This window comes from Bison bison, unplaced genomic scaffold, assembly GCF_000754665.1.
Source record: "Bison bison bison isolate TAMUID 2011002044 unplaced genomic scaffold, Bison_UMD1.0 scf7180017864332, whole genome shotgun sequence".
NCBI classification, from domain to species: domain Eukaryota; kingdom Metazoa; phylum Chordata; class Mammalia; order Artiodactyla; family Bovidae; genus Bison; species Bison bison.
In genome coordinates this window covers 1953647-1972055 of record NW_011494904.1, presented here as the reverse complement: position 1 = coordinate 1972055, position 18409 = coordinate 1953647, and the positions used below count along the sequence as shown (strand labels likewise).

Below are 18409 nucleotides of genomic sequence, written 5' to 3'. Positions count from 1 at the left end.
TTAGAACATCTCCTGCCTCTCACAGTTGGGAGGCTCTGAACAATCACATGTGGCTGGAAAACCTATTCAGGCAGGCTAGAGGATTTCCAAAGGAGTTTGTAGGTTAAACACTGTCACACCCAGGAATTATTAACTGGAGCTGTAAGCTAACTTTTTTCAGAGAGGTAGTGGGGGACAGCCCCCCGTAAAGTCAGAGGTGTAGGTGAAAGCACAAAGCAGAAAGTAGGCAGACTCTGGTTTTGGGGGTAGATTGCTCGAGAATTTCCAGGGAGACTCCTGAGGCTTGATCCCGCCTTTGCGTATGCCAAGCCTCCTTCCTCATGACCTTTGTCATGGGTGAGTTCCTCACGCTGGCTACCGGCAGAGATAGAATTCCAGTTGAGCTATTCCAGATCCTGAAAAGTGCTGCACTCAATATGCAATATGCACTCAATATGCAATATGCCGGCTCCCGGCAAAGGGTCTTCTCCAACACCACAGTTCAAAAGCATCAGTTCTTTGGTGCTCTCACATCCATACATGACTACTGGAAAAACCATAGCTTTGACTAGATGGACCTTTGTTGGCAAAGTAACATATCTGCTTTTTAATATGCCTTCTAGATTGGTCATAACTTTTCTTTCAACGAACAAGCGTCTTTAAATTTCATTGCTGCAGTCACCATCTGCAGTGATTTTGGAGCCCCCCAAAATAAATTCTGTCACTGTTTCCACTGTTTCCTCATGTATTTGCCATGAAGTGATGGGACCAGATGCCATGATCTTAGTTTTCTGAAGTTTGAGTTTTAGGCCAACTTTTTCACTCTCCTCTTTCACTTTCATCAAGAGGCTCTTTAGTTCTTCACTTTCTGCCATAAGGGTGGTGTCATCTGCATATATGAAGTTATTGATGTTTCTCCTGTGGCAGTCTTGATTCCAGCTTGTGCTTCACCCAGTCCAGCGTTTCTCATAATGTACTCTGCATATGAATTAAATAAGCAGAGTGACAATATACAGCCTTGACGTACTCCTTTCCCAATTTGGAACCAGTCTGTTGTTCCATGTCCAGCTCTAACTGTTGCTTCCTGATATGCATACAGATTTCTCAAGAGGCAGGTCAGATGGTCTGGTATTCCCATCTCTTTAAGAATTTTCCAGAGTTTGTTGTGGTCCACACAGTCAAAGGCTTTGGCATAGTCAATAAAGAAGAAGTAGATGTTTTTCTGGAATGCTCTTGCTTTTTCAGTGATCCAGCAGATGTTGGCAATTTTATCTCTTGTTCCTCTGCCTTTTCTAAAACCAGCTTGAACATCTGGAAGTTTACGGTTCACATACTGTTGAAGCCTGGCTTGGAGAATTTTGAGCATTACTTTACTAGTGTGAGATGAGTACAATTGTGCAGTAGTTTGAACATCCTTTGGCATTGCCTTTCTTTGGGATTGCAATGAAAACTGATGTTTTCCATTCCTGTAGCCATTGCTGAGTTTTCCAAATTTGCTGGCATATTGAGTGCAGCACTTTCACAGCATTGTCTTTTAGGATTTGAAAGAGCTCAACTGGAATTCCATCACCTCCACTAGCTTTGTTCATAGTGATGCTTCCTAAGGCCCACTTGACTTCATATTCCAGGATGTCTAGCTCTAGGTGAGTGATCACAGCATCATTATTGTCTGGGTCATAAAGATCTTTTTTGTATAGTTCTTCTGTATATTCTTGTCACCCTTTCTTAATATGTTCTGCTTCTGTTAGGTCCATACCATGTCAGTCCTTTATTGTGCCCGTCTTTGCATGAGATATTCCCTTGGTACCTCTAATTTTCTTGAAGAGATCTCTAGTCTTTCCGCTTCTATTGTTTTCCTCTGTTTCTTTGCATTGATCACTGAGGAAGGCTTTCTTATCTCTCCTTGCTATTCTTTGCAACTGGGCATTCAAATGTGATCACATGGACCACAGCCTTGTCTGACTCAATGGAACTATGAGCCATGCCAAATAGGACCACCCAAGATGGATGGGTCACGGTGGAGAGTTCTTACAAAATGTGGTCCAGTGGAGAAGGGAATGGCAAACCACTTCAGTACTCTTGCCTGGAGAACCGCATGAACAGTTTGAAAAGGCAAAAAGATAGGACAGTGATAGATGAACTCCCAGGTCCGTAGGTGCTCAATATGTTACTGGAGAAGAGTGGAGAAATAACTCTAGATAGAATGAAGAGATGGAGCCAAAGCAAAAAGAACACCCAGTTGCGGATGTGACCAGTGATGGAAGTAAAGTCTGATGCTACAAAGAGCAATATTACATAGAAACCTGGAATGTTAGGTCCATGAATCAAGGAAAATTGGAAGTGCTCAAACAGGAGATGGCAAGACTGAACATTGACATTTTAGGAATCAGTGAACTAACATGGACTTGAATGGGTGAATTTAACTCAGGTGACCATTATATCTACTACTGTGGGCAGGAATCCCTTAAAACAAATGGAGTAGCCATCATAGTCACCAAAAGAGTCCGAAATGCAGTACTTGCATGCAGTCTCAAAAACGACAGAATGATCTCTGTTTCTTTCCAAGGCAAGCCATTCATTATCACAGTAATCCAAGTTTATGCCCCGACCAGTAATGCTGAAGAAGCTGAAGTTTAATGTTTCTTTGAAGACTACAAGACCTTCTAGAACTAACTCCCCCAAAAGATGCCCTTTTCATTATAGGGGACTGGAATGCAAAAGTAGGAAATCAAGAGATACCTGGGGTAACAGACAAATTTGGTGTTGGAGTACAGAATGAAGCAGGGCAAAGGCTAATAGAGTTTTGCCAAGAGAACGCACTGGTCATAGCAAACACCTTCTTCCAACAACACAGAAGACTCTGCACATGGATATCACTAGATGGTCAATACCAAAATCAAATTGGTTATATTCTTTGCAGCCAAAGATGGAGAAGTGCTGTAGTTATCAAAAGCAAGACCCAGAGCCTACGGTGGCTCAGATCATGAACTCCTTATTGCCAAATTCAGACTTAAATTCAAGAAAGTACGGAAAACCACTAGACCATTCTGATATGACCTAAACCAAATCCCTTAGCATTATACAGTGGAAGTGACAAATAGATTCAAGGGATTAGATCTGATAGAGTGTCTAATGAGCTCTGGACAGAGGTTTGTGATATTGTACAGGAAGCAGTGATCAAGACAATCTCGAAGAAAAAGAAATGCAAAAAGGCAAAATGGTTGTCTGAGTAGGCCTTACAAATAGCTGGGAATAAGAGAACCAAAAAGCAAAGGAGAAAAGGAACGATACACCCATTTGAAGCATGCGTCTGGGAGGAAGCATGCAGCCACCCTGACTAGTGTTTTCTAATGACCACAGATGATAGAGCGAGCCTTTAACAGGTATTCTACCACACGACCCTTGTCAGTGTCCTGTTTTGCTTTCTCAAAACGGTCTCTTATCTTCTCTCATACCTGCAGCTCTGCACCCTGACTTTTAGCTGATTGTATTGCTGCTTCTGTCACTGAGACTGTCGATGTAATCAGAATAGAACTGCCCTACCTTACTTCCTAATCAGCAGATCTGACAATCTACCTCAGTGTGTTCCCTTTGGTTTTGCTTTTGCTCTTTTTAGAGTGCAGTTTCCTTGCTACTGCGTAAGGTCAATCCTTCCTCTTGTAGGTAGGTCACATCTTGAAAAACCTTCTTAAGGATTTTGGTTGTTATTGTTTACTTTTTTGTCTTCCTGCATCAGTACCTATCCTTTGCATCTACCAGTTTCTTCCTGTCTGCTTGGGTTATGCCCATCAGTATGCAAACAGGATGTGGTTTTCCCCTCATCCCCGGTATCACGCCACAGGGGTTCCCTTCTAGCTAGTTTTCCTGATTCTTTGCTCTCATTTACAGAATCTTCTCAGAAAAGTTTCCCATTCTTCTTGCTTTGTCCCTTGAACTTCTGATCTGGCTTATCTCTAGTCCACCACCGAAGCTGCTCTTATCAAGGTGATAGTTATCAGTAGGTGGTGACACCATTCACTTAGTTGTTGACACCTATAGCTTTCTCATCATCTTTGTGTTTTCATTCTTTCACACCTCACCCCTCCCATTCAGACTGCCTGTAATTCTAATCTGATCTTCCTTCATACTGAGCAAATCTATGCCTTCCATCACTGGCAGTGGATACTAGGCTGCTTTCAACTCTTGACCAGAGGATGGAAAAGACAGATTCTAATTCGTTTCCTTGTTTCATGTTTTGCCTCTGTGTGCCACACTGTAGCTAGAATAATCTTCTAAAAATGTTTATTACGTCTCACAATTTCTATTCCTGGTACTCTCAAATGTTTTTCCGTCTATTCTGAATAAAACCTAAAGTCTCTACCATGGTTTATAAGACTGTCTGGGACCAGGAAGCTTTCTTAAGAGGCCAGATCTGAAACAGTTCAGGCTTGTGTGTTATGTATGGTCTCCAGTGGCTTCTGCTGCTGCTCTTCTTCTGTCTTATCTTCCTCTTCCTCTTCTGTATTGCAAGCTTTTAGGAACGTGAAAACCATTCTTCGTTGAAATCATATGAAAACATTTGGCTGTGGGCTGTGTTTTGTCAATCCCGTGCCTGTTTTATCTGTCCCTGTCATCTATAAGTCTTTGCCACCCTGACTGGGATTCAGATGAGTTTCCTTACTGTCCTTTAGATATGCCAAGTTCCCTCCTGCCTTAGTGCTTTAATTTGCTCTTCTGTTTGTTTGAAGGACCCTTCTCCCAGAATGCCTGTGCTCCTTTCCTTTCTTCATTTTGCTCTCTTCTCAGATTTTCTTTTCTTCTTTTAAAAAAAATATTTATTTAGTTATTTGGCTGCATTGAATCTCAGCTGTGGCACTTTGGATTTTTGTTGCACCACTAGGTTTCTCTAGTTGCGGCATACAGGCTTCGTTGCTCTGTGGCATGTGGAATCTTAGTTCTCTGACCAGGGATTGAATCCGCGTCCCCTGAGTTGCAAGGTAGACTCTTAACCACTGGACTACCAAGGGAGTCCCTAGGTTTTATTTTCTTAGAAAGAAAAAAATGTCATTTGCTCAGACCTATGATTCTTAAATAGCTGTTTCCCCTACTACTCATTATTTTTCTTCTGTCTTCCCCATCTAGGTAGTTAGCACTACAGTTGGCTCATGCCTAGTATCTGGGAGTCATTGTTGACTTTTATTTCACCACTGTATCCACATGATACAAACAATGTCTGGTACATAGTAGGTACTCAATATATCGTTTAAGTAATAAATAGTAGTTAAAGTTAGTTTTTAAAAAGATTTATTTGGCTTTATTCATTAATTCAGCATCCCATCTAATAAATAGAAAAGCACTCCGAGGAACTGTACAAAATGGAAGGTGTTTACAGAAGGAAGGAGTGGTGTGTAGGGAAGTTTTCAGCAAAAGAAAGAACTTTTTCAGTCCCAGTCATCTCTTCTTTTCAGGGGAAAGGGGACAGAAGCGGGTCTTCTGGGCAGATTGCCTCACTAGTGCTTATCAGGAAATTTCAGATTTGCCTGTTTATAGGTCACATCCCTGGAAAGATTGAAACTGCAATCAAGTCTTGGTTTGCTGTCTTGGGGGCAGAGACTCCATTTTGGGTCTGTTTCTTCTCCTGTTTTTTTTAAAAAAAACCAGCAATGGTTTATGTTCTGCTAGTATCATCACTATCTGAGTATCAGAAGGGCCATCTTATACTTTCTTGATAGTCCTAAAACTTCACATTGATGTCTATTAGAAAAAAAAAGCACCTCTGCTTCAAAGATATTAAAATATAGGGGAAAGTGCTCATGCTAGATTTGATGAAATAGGATCCATGCTGTATTACCTTAGACTTAAGGCTCAACTTCCTGCTCTTGAAAATGGAAACAATGCAGCCTATCACCTAAGACTTCTGAGGTGTAAGAAATAATGTCTACAAACTGCCTGGTGTAATACTGGTGTATTATATATAATTCTAGTGCATCACTTGGGGTCCAGCCAGGCAAAGAAGAACCTCTCCAAGTATGTAAAGCACAGAATTTAATGCTGGGTGTTGGTGACACTGTGACAGAGGTGATGAAAGGACTGGGAAACCCAAGAGAGGACAATGAGACAACCTAGAGGTTAGCAGAAACAAGGAGCTGCCCACACTCCTAATCTGGAGGGACAGATGGAGGAGGTGACGTTAATGGAGCCTGGGGAAGCAGCATCCTGTGAGAGCTGGAACCGTGCAGCATATCCTATAGGAGCTGGGGCTGCAGGGGAGCCTGTGTGCTTCTGGAGACGTGCCAGAGCTCACACAGGACAGGGAAAGAGAAAGCACCCAGCTTTTCCCTCCCTTCTACCTCCAGTCTCCTGCCTTTGACTCCCGTTGGCCAAACCCACACCTGAAGGCAGATGCTCTGGAAGCCTGGGAAGCTGTGTCGTGCAGGGACAGGACAGAGCAGAGCAGAGGGCAGGGATGGGATCTGCAAAAGGGAGAGCGGATGTTCCACAGAATTAGGGCGAATGGGCTTGTATGCGCATCCTAGTTGCAGTTGTGTCTGAGTCTTTGCAGCCCCCTGGACTGCAGCCCACCAGGCTCCTCTGTCCATGCGATTCTCCAGGCAGGAATACTGCAGTGGGCTGCTGTTTCCTTCTTGGTAAAACAGGTTTGGGAAAACCTTTATTCTGATCTGATACAGTGGCATTCTGATATAGATTTCCAACCTCAGGCATGTTCTCCTCTGAAATCTCATGAGAGCTTCTACGCAGACAGATGCCATTCTGCATCACTGAGCTCACAGCTCGGCCAGAGTGGAGTTGCAGTGTGGCAGAGTCAGGACGACCAGATTCTGCTCTGGGCTCTCCTGGGCTTCTGAGTGAGCTTTGTAGAGGGCCACAGTCTCTGCACTCACGCTCGAAAAACGGAAATCATAGCTCTCAGGCGGCTTTCTCTCACCTGTAACACACTCCACTTGGCTCTTCATCTTTGCAACCCCCTGTCTAGAAGTCTCTACAGTGTTTTTTAAAGAAAGGAGGGAATAGTCTAAGAAAATAGATGACGTACCCAAGGTCACAGAATTGGCAAATCTTAAGGAATTCAGTCTCCCCTCTTCCCACGCCAAGGCCGCTGGTTCTTTTTTTTGCCTGGGGCATCTTCTGGTCCAGGAAGGCTTGTGCAGAGAAAGGAAGGAGTGACACCCACTAAAACCCTGTGGCACCTGGTGGTGTGCTGCGTGCAGTGTGCTGAATGGCGTGGCAGCAGAGGGTGACCTGCTGGGCTTGGCTGGCATAGGACGCACCCACCCTGGGGAGCTCAGGGTCGTCTGCTGGCTGGTGTCCGGTGCCTCGGTGCCTGGGGGCAGTTGGAAGCCCCTAAAGTCCGTCTAGTCATGGCTATGGTTTTCCCAGTGGTCATATATGGATGTGAGAGTTGGACTGTGAAGAAAGCTGAGCTCCGAAAAATTGATGCTTTTGAACTGTGGTGTTGGAGAAGACTCTTGAGAGTTCCTTGGACTGCAAGGAGATCCAGCCAGTCCATTCTGAAGGAGATCAGCCCTGGGTGTTCTTTGGAAGGAATGACGCTAAAGCTGGAAACCCCAGTACTTTGTCCACCTCATGCGAAGAGTTGACTCATTGGAAAAGACTCTGATGCTGGGAGGGATTGGGGGCAGGAGGAAAAGGGGACGACAGAGGATGAGATGGCTGGATGGCATCACCGACATGATGGACGTGAGTTTGAGTGAACTCCTGGAGATGGTGATGGACAGGGAGGCCTGGCGTGCTGTGATTCATGGGGTCGCCAAGAGTCGGACACAACTGAGTGACTGAACTGAACTCAACTGAAAGTTAGTTTAGTACAGAGTGGTGAGTGTTTTGAAAAAGAAATCCATAGATAAGGGCAAGGACTCAGTTTGCGTGGCTTAGAGAAGCCGGGTCCTGGTACGGTAGTTTCGGCGAGGTGCTACTGATGCCGGGGGAGCCCGTGCAGGCGCGCAGTGTGGTGTCGAGGTGAGCGTGCTGAGGCAGGGAGTGCCTTACGACAGTGCGGAAGCGGAGGGTTCAGACTGGACAGACTGGATGTGGTTCAAATAGAGAATTCTCTTTTGCCAGTAAGTTTATTCTCTTTTGGCCAGCGTTTGTTGGAAAAGCCTGTGTACTGCTCCGTTTCAGATGCTGTCTGTAACCCCTCGTTCTCTACCCAGGCGCACTGGTGATAGTGAACAGCTCTGCTTTCTTGTCTTCAGTCACCGTGGCCCCAGAGGAAACACTGACAGGTTGCTCTTGGTCTTTCCTATAAAGGGAAACATACACTGTGTTCTATTTGTTTGTTTGTTTGACTTCTTTAACTCAGCATAGTTTTTGTGTTCATCTATCTTGTTGCACTATGTAGTGAACTTTTTTTTTACTGTTTCATAGTATTCCAGTGTATGGGCTTCCCAGGTGGCTCTGTACCCACAGAAAATCTGCCTCAGTGCAGGAGACGCAGGCGATGCGGGTTCAATCCCGGGGTCAAGAAGATTCCCTGGAGGAGGGCATAGCAACCCACTCCAGTATTTTTGCCTGGAGAATCCCATGCACAGAGGACCCGGGTGGGATACAGTCCGTGGGGTCGCAGAGTCCGATACTGAGCATGCTTGCACACACTCCACTGTATGGCTATACAACACCTTGCTGATGAGTATTTGCATTGTTCCCAGTCTTTGGCTTTTGTGAATAAAGCTGTTCTGAATGTCACAGGGAATTTTTTCCTCTCCTGCTTAATAACTCACTGTCTACTTGCTGAGTCCGTATGTATTTAACTTTAAAAGAAATCTCTAACTGTTTTGTAAAGTGCTGGTGCCATTTCACGTCCCCACTAGTTGTGTGGAAGCATTCCAGGTGCTTCACACCCTCACCATTCTAGGAGGGGTGTAGGATTATTTTGCTTCTTGTTTTGTTTTGCAATTCCGATTACAAATGATCCTGAATACTATTTCTTGTGCTTATTGCCCATTCATATATCGTCTCTTGTGAAGTCTTTTATTCATGTTTTTAATTGGACTGCTTTTCTTATTACTGTTGAGTTGTAGGAGTTTATTAAATGGTCTGAATAGAAATCTTTTATGAGATATATTTATATTAGGAGATGAAGTCTCCTGTGGACCCTAGATATTCCTGTATATTCTTTCTGGTTATGCCAGTAGTGCAAGGCCTGAGGATTGTTTATCCAGATCATTTTTCAGGATTGTGTTTACAGTGAATCAACCTTAGAGATCACCTTAGAGAGGATTTCCCTTGTGGCTCATCTGGTAAAGAATCCGTCTGCAATGTGGGAGACCTGGGTTTGATCTCTGGGTTGGGAGGATACCCCGGAGAAGGGAAAGTCTACCCACTTCAGTATTCTGGCCTGGAGAATTCCATGGACTGTATAATCCACTGGGTCTCAAAGAGTCGGCCTGAGCAACTTTCACTTTTACAACCTTAGAGATGAAGTTATATCTCTGTGGATAATTAATGGGCTTGTTACTGTTCACTGTAGAAGTGGTGATTACCCTAAGCTCAGGGTTCTTCTCTTGTGATATTGAATACGATCCCTTGCATGTGTAGACATCCATCATCAGTGATCTCTGCATCATCCGTTTGGGACTTTGTTTGGGTTGGGGAACCAACATGTGTGATAGAGTCCTTTTGTCACTAACTCAGAAGTCTTAAGTTTTCTCTCAGTACTCATGAAGCAGTAACAGGCTAATTTAGCTCGTATATAGAGTAGAATATTAGACTCTGCATAGTTCTTGCCATGTATTGCAGTGTTTTCTCAATCTGTGGCTTACATTTCCTTTTAATGAAACTGTCTTAATAAAAGAGTCTTTTGAGAAGTGGAAGATTTACATTTTGATGAAATCCAATTTTATAGTTAGTGCCTTTTGTATGCTAAGGAATCTTTGCTTTCCCCAGGATAGTGAAGGTTTTCACTATGTTTTCTTCTAGACATTTTTTAATTTTAGCTTTTTTAGGCTCACATTCTTTCATATGGATGTTCGGTTATTCCAGCACCAATTATTGAAAAGATTGTTAATACCCGATTGAATTGCATTGAGATCTTTGTGAGAATCATTCATTACATAGATTCAAGTATATTTCTATACTTCGTTCTGTTAATTCTACTTTGATTACTGTAGCATTTCAGTAAATCTTGAAATCAGATGAAATGTCCCCAACTTTATTTTTTTCAAAATTACTCTGTTGTAGGTTCCCTGCATGTCCATATTAATTTTAGAAACTGCTTCTCAATTTCTTCAAAAAAGCTTGCTGGGATGTTGATGGTTATTATATTGACTTTGTAGATTATTTTTCAAAAGCTGTTTTTCTTAATGGATTTCTGGAGATTGAGTCATCTGATCCATGAACATGGTATAACATTTTCATTTATTTAGGTCATCTTGTCTCCACAGTGTTATAGTTTTTAATGTATAGATAGTTCTCTTCTTCTGTTAAAATTTTTCTTAATGATTTTGTATTTTTTGATGTTATTAGAAATGGTTTATTTAAAAGTTTTATTTTCCAATTGCTGATAGTATTTAGAAATAAGAATTATTTTTCTATGTTGAGTTTTGTTCTATGACTTTGGTAAATTCCTGTAGATAATCATCTTGTTTGCTTATAGACAGGTCTACTCTTCCTTTCTAATCTATGTGTGTGCTGTTGTTATTATTGACCTTGCTATGTTCCTGAATAGAATGATGGGAGCCGACATTGCTTCTCATATTCCCAGTTTTAGGGGCAGCCAACATGTTGATTTGGCTAACAGGAAATTATAGTAGTTGGAAGACTTTATAAATGGAGACATTCTGTTCATTGAGTGCCCTATTCTGTGTCCCTAAAGCAAATTAAAGCATTGTTAAGGTTTTTGGATGCCTGTGCTCATCTCTCTAGGAACTTTGTTGTGAGGATCCCATAGAATGTGAATTCAGCTAGCTCTCATTTCATGGATTGGCATCATTTGGTTCAATTTAATTTACTTATAACTGTAGCCAGAGGGAGCTGCTGCTAAGTCGCTTCAGTCGCGTCCGACTCTGTGCGACCCCATAGATGGCAGCCCACCAGGCTCCCCTGTCCCTGGGATTCTCCAGGCAAGAGCACTGGAGTGGGTTGCCATTTCCTTCTCCAGTGCATGAAAGTGAAAAGTGAAAGTGAAGTCGCTCAGTTGTGTCCGACTCTTTGTGACCCCATGGACTGCAGCCTACCAGGCTCCTCTGTCCATGGGATTTTCCAGGCAAGAGTACTGGAGTGGGGTGCCATTGCTTTCTCCAGCCAGAGGGAGGGAGAGTAGAAATTCTAATGTTTTTATAAGTCTTTATATTTTTAAGTCTTTATATTTTATATATTTTATAACAGAAGTCCAAGGTAATATTGAAAGGTTACAAGTTTAAATATATCAGAATAAGCACATAATTTACATATATTAAGTAGCTCTCAGAAGAAACTGTTCAGGGACTTAAAAGTGGCTGTCTTTGTGAGATAGGATTAAGAGGTGGGCAGGTGGCTTTTTACTTATTTTAAAAATACCTTTATATCACTTTTAATCCAAATGCACTTATTGCTGTTATTCTTATATTTTAGAAGTATTTTCTTTAAATACTGGGGTTTACCTAAGTATTGTTGAAGGAAACCATTCATCTATTCAGTCTTGGTTTATTTTGATTCTACCAAAGTTGTAATTCTTTTCAATAATAAATTCAGAAAGGACTACCAAAGATTATCTAGTTTAATCTCTATTGATATATATTTGGATAAAATTATTGGCCTGGCAGCCTACATCAGAACCTTGAAAAAATTTACGATACAATCAAACTAAATGCTCATTAATAATGGTGTAAATTAGGTAAGTGGTAGAATGTTAATCATGGAAAAAGGCATGGCAGTCCACTCCAGTATTCTTGCCTGGAGAATCCCCATGGACAGAGGAGCCTGGCAGATGACAGTCCGTGGGGTCACAAAGAGTCGGATGCAACTGAGCAGCTAAGCACAGCACACAGCACAGCGTGTTAATAACAGTCTGTAGGCAGAAAGAAAATAATTTTCTTTGGGAATTAAGTGTTAATACTGGACTATGTTCTTTAAATATTACTCACTGATAAAATATCATATATTTTTATAAGTATGAAAGTTTATATATTATATATAATGTAGGAGAAAAAATACTTAAGACATAGAAATATCAAACTAATAGTTATTTTTAGACACTTTTTCTTTGTTTTTCTGTTTTCCAAATTTTCTGTGTTGAATAAGAAGCAGATTCATAATTTAAAGCAAAGAGATGGATAAATGATAAACTGGTACAAGTTGAATATATTCTCTTTTTAATGAGAGATAGCATAGTCACTAATTTAAAAATCTGATGTTTTCAGTTTTCTCACCATTTCATTTTTATTTTATCATTTGTTCTTTGAGATTTTGCCCTGAAATTTTCTTTAGTAAATTAGGACTTGCTGACTATGAAAATCACCTGTTTACCAGGGCTAATTTGTTTTGCTTTATGGGAATGTTTCCTTGTGCAACAGTGTAGCAAAAAAATGAAAAAGAAATGGGAAAAATACATCTAATTTCCTACCATCCCAACGAATCTACTTTTGGACATGTACAGATCCTTTCCTTCCCCTTGGATTTATAATCTGTAATTTAAATAGAATTCTGAAGTTTATTGTTGGTTGGACATCCTCATGTTTAGACGTCCATCTGTTAGATGGACATTCTCATGTGGTCCATCTGGACCATACACATACACCTGTTCAACAGGTCTTTCTGCTTCTGATGCTTCGGATCTCAGAGTGGAAGTCCAAGTTCTTTGGTGGCCTATAAGGCCTACAGTCCTCTCCATCACAGATCTCTTTCCAGACTTCTACAAGGTTCAAGCTCTCACATCCTTCAGACTTTGATTCTAACATTCAAGTTTGAGTCCTTAAGAGTCTTCTCTGGGAGACTTCTTTGACCACCCTGTTTGAAATTCACCCCACTTCCTATGCTGCTTATTCCTCCTATTACTTTTTTTTTCCTCTATAGCACTTAACACTATCTACATTTGGATGTATTATAAGTACTTTTCAGTTACTGTCTGTCTTTCTTTACCCTTCCCTGTGGAGAGTAAAGTTCTGTGCAGGTAGCGATTTTTGTCTCTTGTTCACTGGTCTTTTTTCAGCACTTAGGACATTGACTGGCACTTACTAGGGAATTAACGTGTGTTGAATAATGAGTGAACACCAGCTCTTCTCATCTGAGTTTCATACTGCTGCTGGTGTGATGAGCTGTTTGTGGAGTCGTGCTCTACTGCTCTACGACCTGGCCTCTCATTTTCAATTGTATGTGCTTTCGTATATTTTTTGGGGGTGTGCTCATGTGTTATATTTTTGTCTGAAAGGTATTCTTGACTAAGTTTTTGCCTCCTTAACTCTTCTTTACTTTTCCCTTTGCTTCTTCCCTTTTCTCTCTGCCAAGTTGGCTCTTCTTCCTTTGAGCCTTTGGTGTCATGTTAGAGAAATTAGGAGCTTCCCTTGTGGCTCAGATGGTAAAGAATCTGCCTGCAGTGCAGGAGATCCAGGTTTGATTCCTGGGTCAGGAAGAATCCCCTGGAGAAGGGAATGGCTACTCAGTCCAGTGTTCTTGCCTGGAGATTTCCATGGACAGAGGAGACTGGTGGGAGGAGTCCATGGGGTTGCAGAATTAGACGTGAATTAGCGCTAGAGGAATTAGACTGCGCTGAAAAGTACTGTTTTTTTTTTTTTTTGCTTGGGTTTCTCCTTCCAGACTTAGGTATTGATAATCTCTGTGTCTGTAATGCCTTGAACTAGGTGCTTAATGATTTACAACTTTTTCTGTGTTGCTTAGAATATTTATTTTAATGGAGTTATTCTTATATTGAGGTTTGGTTTTATTTTGCATGTTCCTAAAACACATTGGTATATTTTTGGATATTTCCTTTGTTTTCTGTGATAGTCTGGATTTGACAAGGCCATTATTTTATAATTTGAAAACCTGTTGATGATATGTTGCTATGTTTCATGGATACCATGGATTATGAATTTATAGATTTATGGGCAGAAGTAAGGAAATCATTCTCTCGAAATATTGCTGTTAATGTGAAAGGTGCGATTAATGCAGTTGTAACTATTTTAATAATCTTCACACAGCATGAATTCAGTTTTTTTAACTTATTTTTCAGGGAAGTCTTAAGAGTAATCGACAGATCTCACCTCAGGAATTCATCTATGAACTGAAGATGGGGTCTGCGGATGAGAGACTCTTCACGTACCTGGAGTCCCTCCGCGTGTCTTTGACAAGTAATCCTGTGAGGTAATTTGTCTATCTGAACCTGAGGGCATGTTACTGAATTAAACAGATGCTATGATTTGTCACTTTTATACTTCCTGGTGCCTGTGAATAAATAGCTGGTCTATCTCAACAATTTCTCAAGGCAACAATTGAATACATAATATTTATATGCGTGTGGAAATATAGTCTCAATATACTTATTGTGTTTATTACTGAGTAATATATAGCTTTAAAAAAATCATGCCTTTTTTCCCTTAGAATTTTAAAAAACTTAAGCTATTTTCAAAAGAGAATTAATCATGATCAGAAACTATTGATTTAATGTGGTTGAGTTTCACTCTGAATTTTGGCATTGTGTATATACTGGCTCATTCCTGTTTGACATAGCAAGAAATGCCAATAACTGTTTTTTTTCTTTTATTGGAAGGGGTATCTTTATAGGAGCCCATAGGTTAGTGTTGTGAAGTTTAGCAAATAAATATATAGGATGCCTGGCAAAATCTGGATTTTAGACATACTTACACTAAGAAATTATTTGTTATTTTCAGAAATCCAGATTCACTAGGTGCCCTGTATCTAGCCATACTACAGTAGGTTCCTTGATAAACCAATTTTTAGACTTTTTAGCCCAGCATAGTCTTGAAAAATTTTAAATAGGGGTTGTTATAAAATGAGCAGTCATAGAATTTCCAAGCTGTAAGAGTTGAAGGTAGGTTAGTTTTGATTTCTTATTTGTATAATAAATGAATGCTTATTTCTATGTAAATATATATATATATATATAAATATATTCTAGTCTTCTCTCTATATGCATATATATGTGTATGTGTGTATAAAATGTAGATAAAGGGCCAGAGGGCCAGAATGACAAACTATATTTGGAGGTTAATGATATGTAAAATAATTTTTTTGATATTCTGATATTCTGGATATTTCTTAATTTTGGCTACAGTAAGATAAAAATCCTTGACAGTATAATTTTTAAAATAAAAAGACCCTACCTGCTGAGAGACATGAGAGTGAGGTTTAACTAAGGAGTATGAAGAGTGAGCAAAGAATCTCTATTATTTCAACTTTATCTTTATTTTTCCATATTTTACCATTTTAGTCTATTCTCTAGGGTATAAGGAGAAGGAAATGGCAACCCACTCCAGTACTCTTGCCTGGGGAATCCTGTGGACAGAGGAGCCTGGGGGGCTGCCCTCTATGGGGTCACACAGGGTCGGACATGACTGAAGTGACTTAGCAGCAGCAGCAGCAGCTAGGGTGTAAATTAATGGTGGGCGTGAGACCAGGGACTTCATGTCTTAATATTTATTTGACAGGTGTAGTCATATATGAAGAGTTCTGGTTTCCAGTTTAATCTGTACTGTTAAATGTTTTCATTTAAAAAATGTTGATGAGCACCTGCTGTTTTCTAAGTACCATCTTAGATGTGTGGCTTGAATAAACAGCAGAGTAGGTCCAGGCCCTGTTCCTGTAGAGTTTAAATGTAGGAAAAGGATATGTTGGGGTCAACTGAGGAGCTATACTCATTTTCAGTTTATCTCCAGCCACCTGACACTGGAGATAATCACAGAATTTCAATGTAATTAGAAGTAGACTCTGCCATTACCTCATCTTCTTATTTTGAGTATTTGAACATGTTAGAGAAAAAAGCTGTGAGAGGACTGTCTGTGTGAATTCAAGCATATTACAATGGATTTAGTATTTCCTGTGATTCTACCTAAAGGCACTGGGAGATGATGCTGTATGTTTCATTTGAATCTTGTTTCAAAAATAAAAGTTTGTGGAATTATTTCCTTGAGACTGGCCAGTTCTAGAATATATTATCAGGAAGTCACAAGTATTTGTTTCCTATGAAATAGTATTTTTGACTGGAAAGAATAGAAAACCATATTATTAGGGAAATGTTTCTGAAATCATGGTGCTTCATGTAGAAGGAAACTGAGGTACTCAGGAACATTTCTGTGCCCAGTGCTCCAATGAGAGGAGAAACTGAGCTGAACATGTGAAATGTGAATCTGTGTCTCTGATCAAATCTTTGGACTTTGCAGTTATGATGCAGTTAGCCGATAAAATCAATTTTTCATATTTTCTTTTTAATACATTATGTGATTAAATTTCAAGAGAGAAGGAATTCTAACTTTTTGTAAGCTTTTGAGATTATTATTAGATCTGTAGTATTACTGAGAAAATCAGAGTTAAATTTTTTAATGTCTGTGAATACAGTTGAAAAGTAAAGTAAGCAAGTGAACTGATTAATAATGGTTTTGGATCAAGATTTATTTAAATCAAATATCAAGGAAAAATTAGGAGCAAACCCCCCGCCCCACCCTGGCGCCCCATCCCTGATATGCAATATTTTAGAGCCATTCATCAACCTCTGAAACTTTGCCTAGTGATTATGAAATATGTTATCCTTTGACTATCTGGATAGGGAATTAAGTGTAAACTAGTGTTTAAAATACCAAATTATTTGCTTTGTTTTATGAAGAGTTGATTTGAAGATCACATAGTTCTTCTGTTTGAAGTTTTGATTATTCAACATTCTTAAGGACAATTTTGAGCTTAAAGACAGTTCCTTTGTAACGTTTTAGTTGATGTCCACTAAAAGATGAGTCAACAACTATCTTTACACTTTCAAATATATGGATGTAAAGATGTAAAAAGTAGATACTAGTATCATTATGATTGATGTGCATTTTAGTCCGTACTCATCTTTGCAAGTAACAAATTATAGAATGCATCTTCATTTGCCCAGTTTGACGTGGCTGTCAAGAAAAAGACTTCTGTCTCAGGAACAGCAGTCTTCTTGGATCTTTGTGTTTTGTGACTTTTAGGCATTAGTTTCTTTTATTCACAGTTATTGTGTACATTTTGAAGTTTACTGTTACTATTTTACAAGATACCATTTGGTTAGAAGATTTGTAACAAGATTTTGGAACTAGGTTTGATTAAGTTAATAACTGAAACTTTGAGAAAATCACTTTAGGAAATTTTTTCATAAGATATAAGTTGGTAGCTCAGCTGGTAAAGAATCTGCCAGCAATGAGGGAGACCTGGTTTGATCCCTGGGTTGGGAAGATCCCCTGGAGGAGGGCATGGCAACCCACTCCAGTGTTTTTGCCTGGAGAATCCCATGGACAGAGGAGCCTGGCGGGCTGCAGTCCATGGGGTTGCAAAGAGTCAGATGACTGAGTGAGTAAGCACATGTTTACTGAAAAGCAGGTAAGCAGTCTGTGTGTGTCATTATTCCATTTAATCAGTATGTTTGGAATGTAGGTTTTCTGCATTTCTGGGCTTGAAAACACAAAACTGGTAGGAGAACTTACTTTTGGAATTGCTGAATGTTTTGTGCCGTGCGCCGCGTGTGTGAGAACAGAGATGGAAGAGCTTGTGGTGAGTGATGAGATCACTATATTCCTTCTTGTCAGCCTGATCTGAAGAAAAGAAGTCAAGACCCAAATTTGAAGTTACTGATAGCTTGACTTATTATAAACATTATTTGTATAAAATGTTTAACATTAGAAAAGCTACAGTGACACAAATACCCACTTTTCACTGATGAGGCTACTGATGAGGCTAACCTGCAGAATGTTGCCTATGACTTTGAAGCTTCCATGCCCCCCTCCTCAATTCAGATCACTTGAATTTTGGATTTATCATTTCTTTCTTTGCATTGTAGATAATCATGTATGTGTCCCTGATATTCTTCTTGGTTTTTAGATCTTTTGATCTAAAATGATCTAAAATTAAGCACTTAAATGGCATCATCTTCTGTGTTTTCTTTGAAGACTTTCATTTTCCTCTCAGTTTTTATGTATTTATAGCTGTTGTGTACAGCTACTCACATTTCATAACAAGCATTTTTCATACCTTTTTCTTATATTTTAAATGCTATCAGTTCAGTTCAGTTGCTCTATCGTGTCTGACTCTTTGTGACCCTGTGGACCACAGCACACCAGGCCTCCCTGTCCATTGCCAACTCCCAGAGTCTACCCAAACCCATGTCCATTGAGTCGGTGATGCCATCCAATCGTCTCATCCTCGGTCGTCCCCTTCTCCCACCTTCAATCTTTCCCACCTTCAGGGCCTTTTCCAATGACTCAGTTCTTCGCGTCAGGTGGCCAAAGTATTGGAGTTTCAGTCCTTC

At 40.2% G+C, this 18409-nt stretch overlaps 1 protein-coding gene across 1 annotated transcript in view; it reads left to right on the top strand.

Moving 5' to 3' along the window:
- Nucleotides 1-18409, top strand: part of DIAPH3 (diaphanous-related formin 3) — a 563671-nt gene that overhangs the window by 121179 nt on the left and 424083 nt on the right. Inside the window, exon 5 of the mRNA XM_010853857.1 lies at nucleotides 14144-14274. Within this exon, the coding sequence (XP_010852159.1) occupies nucleotides 14144-14274 (131 nt within the window). The remainder of the gene's footprint in view (nucleotides 1-14143; nucleotides 14275-18409) is intronic.